Source organism: Natator depressus, chromosome 4 (assembly GCF_965152275.1).
Source record: "Natator depressus isolate rNatDep1 chromosome 4, rNatDep2.hap1, whole genome shotgun sequence".
Classification (NCBI taxonomy): domain Eukaryota; kingdom Metazoa; phylum Chordata; order Testudines; family Cheloniidae; genus Natator; species Natator depressus.
This window is the reverse complement of record NC_134237.1, coordinates 78,685,450-78,697,813: the sequence shown is the minus strand read 5'-3', so window position 1 is coordinate 78,697,813 and position 12,364 is coordinate 78,685,450. Positions and strand designations below refer to the sequence as shown.

The 12,364-nt window shown below is 44.3% G+C and overlaps 1 protein-coding gene across 2 annotated transcripts in view; it reads right to left on the bottom strand.

Annotated features, from left to right (window-relative positions):
• Window positions 1–12,364, bottom strand: part of WWC2 (WW and C2 domain containing 2) — a 182,619-nt gene that overhangs the window by 101,247 nt on the left and 69,008 nt on the right. For both annotated transcript variants that reach the window (XM_074951219.1, XM_074951218.1), the window contains exon 2: window positions 10,863–10,972. In XM_074951219.1, coding sequence (XP_074807320.1) covers window positions 10,863–10,972 — 110 coding nt within the window. The remainder of the gene's footprint in view (window positions 1–10,862; window positions 10,973–12,364) is intronic.

The window sequence follows — 12,364 nt, the reverse complement described above, 5'->3', positions numbered from 1 at the left end:
TGGTGGGATAGTCGATGCCTGAGTCTGCTGCTGACCGTCATCACTGGAGACTGGAGCAAGAGGATCGGTGCCAGTATTGAGGGGCCCAGTGCCGGAGACGTGATGGGGAGCATTCCCACAAGGAACAGGCGGCTGAGATCTGCGCCAAGAGGATGACTGGTGGCAGGGCAAACGGTGCCGGTAGTACGGAGACCGGCACCTCCCTCTAGGTCAAAGGGGACCCTCCTGCCTGGCCGGCTAGCCCCTGGCCTCTCCCCTGCTGTTCCTCCTACCCCGCAGCCTCAGCTCACTGCGCCCCCGGCGCAATGCTCTGGGCAGCGAGGCTGCGAGCTCTTGCCAGGCAGTGCAGCTGCAGAGCCGTGGCCTGAGCCAGTGCTCTGTGCTGCGCGCTGGCATGTCTAGCTCAGCTGGGTGGCGCGGCTGCCTGTCCTGGTGCTCTGGGTGGCGCGGCTGTAGTGCCACCAGCCACTGGTGCTCCAGGCAGTGCAGTAAAGGGACAGAGAGCGGGGGGGTTGGATAGAGGGCAGGGGAGTTCAGGGTGGTGGTCAGGGGGCAGGGGTGTGGATAGGGATCAGGGCGGTCAGAGGGCGGGAAATAGGGGGGTTGAATGGGGGCAGGGGTCCCAGGGGGCAGTCAGGAAGGAGAGGGGGGGTTGGATGGGGCAGCGGGTGGCAGTCGGGGAGGGGGGTCCAGGGGAGTTGGACGGGGCAGGAGCCCCGGGGGGGGGGCCGTCAGGAGGTGAGAAGCGGGGGGGTCGGATAGGGGGTGGGGGCCGGGCCACGCCTGGCTGTTTGGGGAGGCACGGCCTCCCCTAACTGGCCCTCCATACAATTTCGGAAACCCGATGTGGCCCTCAGGCCAAAAAGTTTGCCCACTCCTGCTCTCGGCAATCTGCATCGAGATGGTGGAGACAGCGATTGCGGTGCCGGTGACGAGGGCAAGCCCCAGAGGATCTGGGCTGAGTCTCTGGTGATCTGCGGCACAGAGATGGAGAGCGCGGTCTTGGCTCAGGGAATCGGCGGTGCTCTCCTGCCCCCTGAAGGGTCTTAGCAGCTGGCTTGCCCTTGTGGGGAACCTTTGCCATTTCCTGCAGCATGTGCTGTGTTGGCGGCGCAGGCGGAGGCCTCTGCTTTCTCGGCTCCAGGGGAGCTTGGGAAGGAGTCTGTGCCATCAGGGGTTTGGGTCCCATACTGCTCCCGGGAGTTGGTGGTGGACCTTTTAAAGGGCTAAGAGCCCCAACCAGGGAGACACGTACACGTGGCTACGGAGTGGCCGAGCGGTCTGAACTGGGTCTCTTGCCCGATGACATATGGCTCTTCTTGCCTGCTGCCAGGGAGTCGTGCTTCATTGGTTTCTTTTTGGGCACCAGCGACAGGGATCGGTGCCAGGTGGAGCCCAGTGCTGGAGGTGTACTGCGCACAGAGGCTGAGATACTCGGCGAGTCTTGGCGGGACTGCTTGGAAGCCAGATGAAGGGCAGACTTCATGTGCAGAGCCCGGAAATGACTATCCCGCTCCCTCTCAGTTCTGGGCTGAAAGTTTTTACAAATACGGCACTTGTTCTTCACGTGCGATTTCCCCAAGCACTTGAGGCAGGTGCTATGGGGGTCACTTACAGGTATAGGCCTGTTACAGTCCACTCAGGGCTTAAACCCGGGAGATCAGGGCATGCCCCGCCTGGGACGAAGTCCACACTGGGACTCTAACTTCTAAGTACACTTAACAACTACTTAACACTAACCACTACAAACAAACTATTTACAAGGCCCTAGGGCTCTAAGTCAGTAGAGACGAAACCGCTAGCCCTTGCTATGCAAGGAAAGGAACTCTGACTAACCACCATGGGCGGTAAGAAGGAACCAAGAGAGCGTAGGGCCGGCCGCACCTGATGTACCGACACATGAGCACAGCACACAAGGGGACGCCACAGCCAGCCCTATGAAGGCTGTTAAGGCAAAAATTTCCAATGACCGCACATGTGGGCACACGGACATCTAGAAAAGAATCTACATGAGCAAGCACTCAAAGAAGAACTGGTGTCAACTATTGCAAGATAAAACAATTTGGCCTTAATGGTGTCTAGTAGTTGTAATACTCATTTATAAATGTTACCGTAATTACTATTTATTTTGATGTATGAATTTTAAAAAGGGTGTACCCATTCTGTAATTAACATTTCTGGTAGATTTGTTTATCAGACAAAAATACATAGTATCTTTTTTAAAAATAGCATGCAAGTATTTCTCAAATCATCTAAACTGACAAAATAAACATTACATGTAACTGAATGGAAGCCTTAATGAATAGTTTAAAAAAAAAATACACCTGCAGTAGTTTCAGGTAGATCAGCAAAAGTAAAAACATGCAACAAGGAAATACTGGATGCTATAGTTTACATTCCAAAAGCTTTCTGTAAGGAACATTTACATTGTGAAATACTGCACAATTCAAACTTGAGCCACAAAAGAAGATTCCCAACTACATATCTGATAAAGGATTCAAAAGAAATAGTGTCTCATTTCCATTTGATACATTTGCTCAATGGGTATCTGAAGAATAAGATAAACAGAGTATGTTACAAAGGCAATGGGTTTGACAAAACCCTGTGGCCCTTCAAAATCACAGTTATAACACATAATATGGTTTCAAAGTTATCTAAAATACAGAAGATGAAGTAGTGGAGTATATCCCTCAATGATAAAAATGTCACACACACACAGAAATTCACATTCCACCAGTTTTATGGATGGGGAAGTTTATAAGTTATAAGGACAGCATGGAGCACTAGATTGCAGAGAAAGGGGAAAATGCTCTGAACACTTTGTCCTCTTCATTCTGTTAGGCACCTGCAGATAAAACAAGTCTCCTCTCCTCCAGCCACTTTCTTCAGCTTCCCATAAACTTAAAATAATTCACTCACACTCACACACACACACACACCTTTCCTCAGGAAGTTTATACTCAAAGATTTCTACTAGGAATGATGGAACAAAACTGTAATCATGTCACTGAGCTTGTGGTGCACCAGTCTCTCTCCATATCTGGTAACAGAGCTCTAGGGAACACGAGTTCAGAGGCAAGCACTATAGACACTTCAAGCACTAGGCTTTACAGCATTCAGCCCTTGGTGGGGTCTCAAAACAAGAACACACACTTCAAGCAACAGAGGATTCTTTCACTAGGACTGCCAGAAACAAAAGATGTGAAAACCTGAAGACTCATCATAGGATGTGTGTATTTTTTCACTTTCCAAGATTCCTGCCTCTGTCCCCCAATACCCTTTCCCTGAAGTGGATGCATTAGCACCAGGCTGGTGGAGAGAGAAAAGTGATCCTATCAGCAAGGCTCCATACAGTGGGCAAACCAGTCACAGGCATAAGCTGGTGTTAAGGCCTGCAAAAATGTGACAGGAGTGGAGATCCTGTTGCCATGACATTGCAGATTGAGTTACTGCTGTCGAGCAGTTTAGCCAAACCACCAGGGACCGAAACTACATGAAGGAGGCAGCAGGGGGGATGGAATGAGCACCTCCACTGAGTTTTACATTCAGAGTGCAAGGGATCAGGAGTAGGGGCACCATCCTTGTCTGTCTTCTTCCTCTCTATCTCCCTTCTGCCTTACTCTTTTTATTCTCTTATTCCCTATCGATGAATTGAGACTGAAAGCAACCCATGCGGTGCACGTTCCATGCTTCCAGAGTAGGAGACAAAAAAGTGACTTAGATAGAAATACTTTTTGGCATGTAGGGGTGTAACAAATCTGTGTAGGGAATTCTGAGAGAAGAGGAAGACATACAGTGGATTGGAACTTATATTACACAATACTCTAAGCATGTACAATGGACTGCTTTCCATTCAACTTGTAAGCGATAAACTAACAACTCTGCCTGGTATCCACCTCTCTTGTGTTGTGAAGCTGTCCCAGGCTTGTGGTATTGCATATTACAGCAATTATTTATACATCAAATATTTGCTCTTCTCCAAGCTCAGAGTGGAAGGGATTTTTTAAATTGCTTTAAAATATTTGTTATTACTTTTCCAGATTAAAAAAAAATAGTAAGGCTTTTTTTTTCTTCTTAAAACAGGGTTTCCTTTCTTTAATTCAGTAATGCTCACTATTACAATCAACCACACACAAACACTGAGATGGTAAGCATATATTTCAAAGCCAAAAGGTAGAAGAAAATATAGTAGATAATCTTTAGCTTTGCATATGGCATAGACAGTCTAGCTACAATCACTTAATCACACACATGAATGTACAGGACAAGGTTATTTGTCAAAATCTAAAGATTTTGGAGACTTTGATTTTGACAAATTTTTTCCAGAAACCAGGGATAGTTCCTGGAGGGCTACTAGGGAGTCTAGGCTTCCAGGGGTCCATGGCAGCTCTCCAGGTGGACTGCCCCTCAGGGCCTGGGCTCCATCCCCTATTGTGGAAAATTCTGAACTTTTGTTTTATTTCCAAATTGAAAAGAAACAAAAAATTTTCAAAGTATCAAAATCCTCCATGAAATGGAATGCCTCTCTCTACCCAGCTCTAGTTTTTAGAGAATTAGGGAAGAGTTGGAAACTATAAATGGGAAAGGAAGAAAATAAAAGGTGGATGAAACACTCCACATCTATTTGAAAGTAAAAGACACTTTGGGGGGAAAACAGCTATCAAATTCTGAACACAGCAAATAACCTACACTATGCAAGCAAAGATGCACTGAGAAAACATGATGTCCTAATTTAAACCATGAAAAGCATAGAGACAGTTTAAAAGATTAAAGTTTCTATCTATAAACAGATTGGGCAAAGTGGGAGCAACATTAAGGACTGGATTACCACTGGGGCTAGATAATAGAGATTTGATCCTCAGAGCAACACAGAATATATTCCTCAGCCTCTCCTAATCAAGCTCCCCACTTCCCATTCCCCAATCCCTGCTCTCCCAAAATTCAACATACAAAGCTATTCCAACCTCCCTACCTTTCCCATAGTCCTGTCCCATCAAACAGTGCCCAGTCCGACACTGCTTGTTTTACAGTACCAGCCTGACTTCCTCTTGCAAACTCTTTCCCCCCTGCTAGCTCCTGACCCAGGGGTACAGTCAAATTCCCAGCAGGGGAAGTGGATTATTTAGGGAGCGCAGGAGATGGAATAAAGGGAGGTTCCAGGTAGCGTGAAGGCAAGGCAGAAGTTGCTCGACTCCAGAGTCTCTTCACAGCCCACTATTCACAGTGGCCCCAGAAAACCCAAGGCAATTTAGCCAGTTCCCTGGTGTTGATCATATTCCTGGGATTTAACTGGTTTCCTAATCTAACACATGTTTGAGGGGTTTTGAGCATTCAAAACAGACTCAATGATTTTTTAGATAATTTGGGGTGAAATCCATTTTATTCTACTCCTGGGGGAATTCTGCACCACTGTGCATGCACAGAATTCATGTGTCCCGCAGAATTTTATTTTTTTCCACAGAAAATACATTCTGCCCCAGAAGTGCTGCAGTTCTGCCTTTCTCCCACAAGAGACCACTGTGGTGCCAGAACAGCCAACAGCATTAATGCAGCAGGCTGTTCTGGTGCCACAGTGGCCTCTGGTTGGCAAAAGATGGACCTGCAGAACTTCTGGGGCAGAATTTATTTTCTGTGGGGAAAAAAATTCTGCGTGTGCGCAATGGCACAGAATTCCCCCAAGAGTAGAAGCTCATCACAGCACCTGCCCGTGGAGCCAGGTTAGGACAGAGTGGGCACATGGGGCTGCTGGGAGGGTCACAGACTGGGGTTCAGAATGGCTAGTTGTGGGCACAGACTGCGACGTGGGCTCAGAAGCTAGTGGGGTGACAGCATTGAGCCAGAGGCTGAATGGGAGTGGGGTGCATGGCCACATGGGAACAGGCAAGGGGGGCTGCAGGGACACATGGGGATGGAGGAGGAGGTTGCAGTGACCCACTGGGATGCGGGGTGGGGGACGGGGAAGATGTGCCTGACTGAATGGGAGAGGCTTGGGATCAGCCAGGGTCTGCACTGGGAAGGCTCCCCAACAATCCTACCTCTCCCCCGCAAAAAAAACCTGTTCCATACTTTCTCTACCCACACTCAGCAACCCTCCAGGTTCATACAGGCTCCTTCCCTCTCCCTCAGCTCCTCCATTACTCCTGACACTCACAAGCCTTTGCATTGCTTCTGACGGGTACAGGAAATACAGTTCTGTGTTGTAAATTAAATGAATTACTCAAAGTTCTGTATTAACATGCCCAGTAAGGAATCTATTTGTCCAAAAAAAAAAAACAAAAAAAAAACCCAGAATCTTTTTTTTGGTCTGTATTATTACACAGACATACTTGCTAACAGATATTTTGAAATAAAATTACCAAAATAATTTAAACTGGAATGTTATATTGTGTTATTTTAACAAATAAAATATGCAGAATTTTGTAAATTTTAAAACATTGTGTGCATCAGTCAGGGGTGTGCAAACAAAACACACACAAAACACACACACACACACACACACACGAAAAACACTGTATGACATATTCCCAACCCGATCTCACCCATTTCAATAATAATTTCAATTAAAAACAAAAAACACACACCCCACATACACTTTGGCGAAAACTGTTACTATCTAAAAGCAGGAGCAGTGGTGGGCAACCGGCAGCCCACGGGCGGCCCGCAGGTTGCCCACCACTGCTATGGAATATTTCCTGCTTCCCAATACTTCCTAGCTAGTAGATTTATGGAGCAGGGCAGACAACAGTCTCAGCCAGGGTGGCCAACCTGTGACTCTTCAGAAGTTAATATGAGGCTCCTTGTAGAGGCACTGACTCTGGGGCTGGAGCTACAGGCGTCAACTTTCCAATCTGCCACAGGCCCTGCCCCCACTCCACCCCTTCCCGCCCCCTCCCCTGAGCCTGCAGTGCCTCGCTCCTCTCCCCCCACCCCCCGAGCTTCCTGCACGCCATGAAACAGCTGATCGCGAGGTGCAGGGAGGGAGCGGGAGGCGCTGACTGGCCGGGCTGCCGGGAGGCACTGGGAGCGGGGGAGGGGAAGGAGCTGGTAGGGGGCTGCCGATGTATTACTGTGGCTCTTTGGCAATGCAGATTGGTAAAATCTGGCTTCTTCTCAGGCCAGCCACTCCTGGTCTAAGCCATCGATTTTTGTAGCATTTAAACGGTTTTTCTGAAAATCCCATGACATTTTTTTAATAAGTGTTCAACACTGACCTAGCACTGTTTCCACTGAAATCAGTGGGAATAGAACAGTGGACAACTCCCTCCTGCCTGCAGAATGCAGGAAGCAAGAGGGGACAGGATAGGCGAGATTGCGCCTTCTCTCAGCTGCTGGGGGATTCACATTTAACAGACACCTCCTACTCAGTGGCCAGTATTTAAAGTGGAACTTCAAAACAAAATCCACAGCCAGCAGCTTGGTAGGAATCCCAGTGACTTTCCTCATTCCCCTTGGAATTTTACCAAGACATTGCCCTATGGTATTGTCACTGGTGGGTCCTTATCCCCCAGTTTATCACACTTATTAGCCAGAGACAAATTGTACTCCCAACTAGCCGGTGTCTGATACCCCCCCCCCCCGGAATTCATAAAATGTATTTCTTTTCTTATATGACACTCGGAGAATGAAGACGACAAAATCCATGACTACTACGGATGAAAGAACAGACAATAACCTTCCCTGTAGTTCTAGTTTATCCACCATTCTAAGACAGACTCAAGAATTCTACTCTGGGCAGTACAGCCCAACATGCGGTCAATGATGTAGCAAACAAGAGCAAACATTGCTTTTTAGAAAGATGCTGGTACTTTTTGCAATTAACCACCCCATACTGATGTTTATTTCAAAAGCATCAGAGTAACACATTCATTCCAGTCAGGTGAATTAAAGCTATAATCTCAACGTTTGGCATGTTAGACAAATGACCTGCCTCTGACCCTTATCACAGGCTGCTTGCCTCCCAGCGACTCAGACAAAGAGTTCTCTCTTCAGAACACCACCTCATACATGCCACATAGCTAACATCTATTGCCCTCCAAAATAAAATAGAAGTTGATAAATTTCACTGAAAAATTGCAACAAGGCAACATAGATTAATACAACAGAGCTGTACATGTCAGCTCTCTCACTCCCAAACAATAGGTTAAAAAAAAAAAAAAGTTTAACTAAACAAAAACCCAACAAACCTATCTGCATTCCATTACCATCCAGCAAACACACTTACAAAAAAGGGAAGTTAGCTAAAAATACTTCTATTCTGTTGCAGTCACAGGAAAGTATAAACATGTACACAGCTGAGGCACACACAATTCTTCCATAACCAATTATAATTGGCAAGTGGGAATATTCTTGTCTCAGGAAGCCTTACAGTGACAATTTTAAAGCAAAACCATGCACATCTAAGTTCCCATGGAAGTGCAAAGTAACACTTATAGACAACATGTACAGAACATATCCATGTATAGAAAGAGATTATAAAAAGAAAACAACTTTTTTTTTTAAAAAAGGTCAAGATTTTTAAATAGTGTCTAGTAATTCTGAATGCCTCAATTGTTAGTTGGTGTCCAACTTGAAACACCTTAAAGGGGCATGATTTTCAGAGTGGTGGTATTCAAGCTTTTTGAAAATTAGGCACCCAGAAACCTAAAGCACTCAAAATCTCATGAGTCATTTTTGAAAATCCAAGTTTATAAGCATGTGTCAGCATTCAAACTGAAATTCCTGACATGCACCACAAGTCTGTACACTGGGCTGTATAATGGGATTTGTAGTAGTAATATTTTGCATTCCCTCAAAGTATATTTAATTCAGATTCAGTGGCACTGTTTTTTTTAAAAATCATTAACAATTCCTGTCAAGGTTCCTTCCCCACTCTGAACTCTAGGGTACAGATGTGGGGACCTGTGTGAAAGACCCCCTACGCTTATTTTTACCAGCTTAGGTTAAAACTTCCCAAGGTACAAACTGTTTTACCTTTTGTCCCTGGACCTTATGCTGCCACCACCAAAGTGTCTAACAAAAACAACAGGGGAAGTGCCCACTTGGAAACGTTTTCCCCCAAAAATATCCCCCCAAGCACTACACCCCCTTTCCTGGGGAAGGCTTGATAAAAATTCCTCAACAATTTGCATAGGTGAACACAGACACAAACCCTTGGATCTTAACAATGAAAAAGCAATCAGGATCTTAAAAGAGAATTTTAATTAAAGAAAAATTAAAAGAAAAACTTCTGTAAAATCAGGATGGTAAACACCTTACAGGGTAATCACATTCAAAACATAGAGAACCCCTCTAGGCAACACCTTAATTTACAAAAAGACAAAAAACAGGAATATACTTTCCATTCAGCACAACTTATTTTATCAGCCATTTAAACAAAACAGAATCTAACGCATATCTAACTAGATTGCTTACTAACTCTTTACAAGAGTTCTGACCTGCATTCCTCATCTGGTCCCGGCAAAAGCATCACACAGACAGAGAGGACCCTTTGCTCCCCCCCCAGCTTTGAAAGTATCTTGTCTCCTCATTGGCCATTTTGGTCAGGTGCTAGCGAGGTTATCTTAGCTTCTTAACCCTTTACAGGTGAAAGGGTTTTTCCCCTGGCCAGGAGGGATTTAAAAGGTGTTTACCCTTCCCTTTATATTTATGACAATTCCATATTCTGATTTTTTTAATTACATGAACAACCAAAGCCAAAAGTCTGATAGAGAGAGAAATGAATGAGAAAAAGACAAATTTGCTCTGACAGTGTTGCTCTAGTTTTAGAAGCATAATTTTTTCCTTCCTTGCTTCTAGAGCAGATTTGGTAAAATACTTCCCTACTTCTATAGAAACATATTAATTTAGAAATATTCAAACCATAATAAAAGACAAGTGAGAAATTTCTGCTCTCTTTTACTCGGTTACACACGAGACTTTTAAAACAGCACAATATGCACATTTTAGATGCTAAGGAGCCTTTTTGTGAAAATGCTAAAGGCATCATTCAGTATTTAACAGATAGGAATGGAAAAGCACAGAAGACAAAAATGCTTAGGGGAAAATATTTACCTACACAAATCTAATATACATTAGAGTCCTAAATTTTCTAAGAGTTGTTTAGGATCTAGACACAAAACCCAATGCAACTCTGAAAACGTAAGGGACAGGGATAACTGTCCTATTATACCAACATAGGTCCCTACTGTAAGGCTATTGCAGCCAGTGGAGTCACACGAAGGATTAATTTGTTCCACTGGCTTTATTTTTCTGAATTACTGTAGATGAAATAATTTGCAGCGCAGAATCTATTCTAAAAGAATGCTGTTCTTAAAACTACAGTACGTTTGCCAGTCCTCATTTGGAAATTATACCAAGTAAGCACTCCTACCCAATACCAGCTAATCTTCACTGGTTCTATCTACCATTAGATTGAAGCTGATATTTCATTCTTCTAAGATTGCCTCTGTTACTGTGAATTACTGAATGTTCAAAAGACTCAAAATGTCCTAACCTTATGCCTCCGATTGGCAATTATTTGAGTCCTATAGCAAATGCTTATTTAAGAACACTAAGCCTTCTCTACTTACTGTACACTTCTGAGCAGTATACTTCTTCCACAGCAGTTCTTAGAAGACTGAGCCTTTTGATTAGTTCTGAGCCAGTTTCACTCTCAGAAAAAATATATACTCACAGGAAAGTGTGTTTGCGTTTTTGGGGTGAGGGAGGGACCTGTTTTTTTAAGCAAGGCACTGAACAGGCTTTCTACGAGTTACAGGTCTCAAAAAAAATCCTTCCCCACTCTTACTCCTCCTTTAGGAGAAGAAAGTCTAATGCAGCTAAGCTTTCTTATATAATCCATAAAACAAACCAAAAACACTTACTGTTTATGTGATCGATATAGTAGACACCAATCTGAGGATCATATGCAGCTTCCCATCCCCATGGTAGTTCATCCCCAACACAATCCGCGAATGACAAAGGCTTTGTTAACCTAAAAACAAATTAAAGTAATGCAATTAAAGCAATGGGGTTTTTCTTGAAAAATTCTGGACCTGTCCTCTTGTTCATAATTAGAAGCGAGGGATTGCTATAGAGGGCTAGCAGGAGGAAAGGAGAAGAAAAGTTGCCAAACGACATGGAAAAATAACCTCAAGCTCTTGAATGACTTTCCAAGGATATCCTGACTATATTAACTCAAAAGTTAGATAAATTATTCCCCAAATTTGCCTAGCCTAGACATTCGATTGAGAAATCTACTGTAATGCTATCCTCAAACTCTCCAGTAATTAAACAATAGCAGCAGACAACAGCTTGAAAAATCTACTCTCCTACTTGACTCTTGTAAGTGGGAGGACCTACAGTTTCAACCTTGATTTCCAAAGTACCAGTCCTCTGCTTTAATCATAAAATCATCCTTCCTCCGCAGTGTCAACACAGAAAATTCAGAGAACAGAAAATAACTTCCCATGGTGTACCATACAGGTAATCCTATTCTGATGGACATTTACCCTTGGAAGCATGAGTGGCAGCTGAAGTAAGACTATTAAATCTTAGAAGAAATGTCTAAATTGTAAGAGTGAGTGCATGCAGCTCACAAAATTAAAATTTCTCAGAAGCTCACAATTCATGCTGCAGTGATGGGGGGCCATAAGTACACCAAGGTAAGACTTCTTACTGAAGAATAGTGAAGTCAGTATATTGTGTATGTATCAGCAGTCAAAGCAAGATGACTATACCAGCCTATCAAAAAAAAGGGGGGTGGGGGGAAGCAGGGTGACGAGACAGCAAATGTGAAAAATCAGGGTGGGGGTTGGGGGTAATAGGAGCCTATATAAGAAAAAGATCCAAAAATCAGGACTGTCCCTATAAAATCAGGGCATCTGGTCACCCTAGGAAGGGGGCATGTATTCACCAATGAGATTTTACTGAAACAATTCACACCCTTTCCCCATCTCAGAGAGGAAATGGGACTTATCTAGTGTCAAAGGGGCCTGATCCAGTAGCCACTGACTTCAGTGCAAGTCTGATCAAGCCCAAATAGAGTCTACACTAGTGTTGTTTTTTAAAATTCTTTATTAGTGGCAGGTGCAGCTGCGAGCGTAGGCAGGGCACAAACAATTTTACCATCATAAATCCTAGGGTTTCATGTCACAGCGGTAGGAACAAACATGTGTCCTGAATGTATTAGCCCTTTCATTGGTTAGAGCATCAGTGAAGCTGCATCCACTGCTAACAGGTAAAAATTGTTAGCGTAGACATGACTGGAATGTGAAAAAATGTTCTTCTCAAGATGCAGAAGCCTTGAACCTTGTACCTAGACCCACAATAGAAGGCCTGAGGAACTATGTAGGATGACATTACACCATCAAAGCCCTGGTAGGAT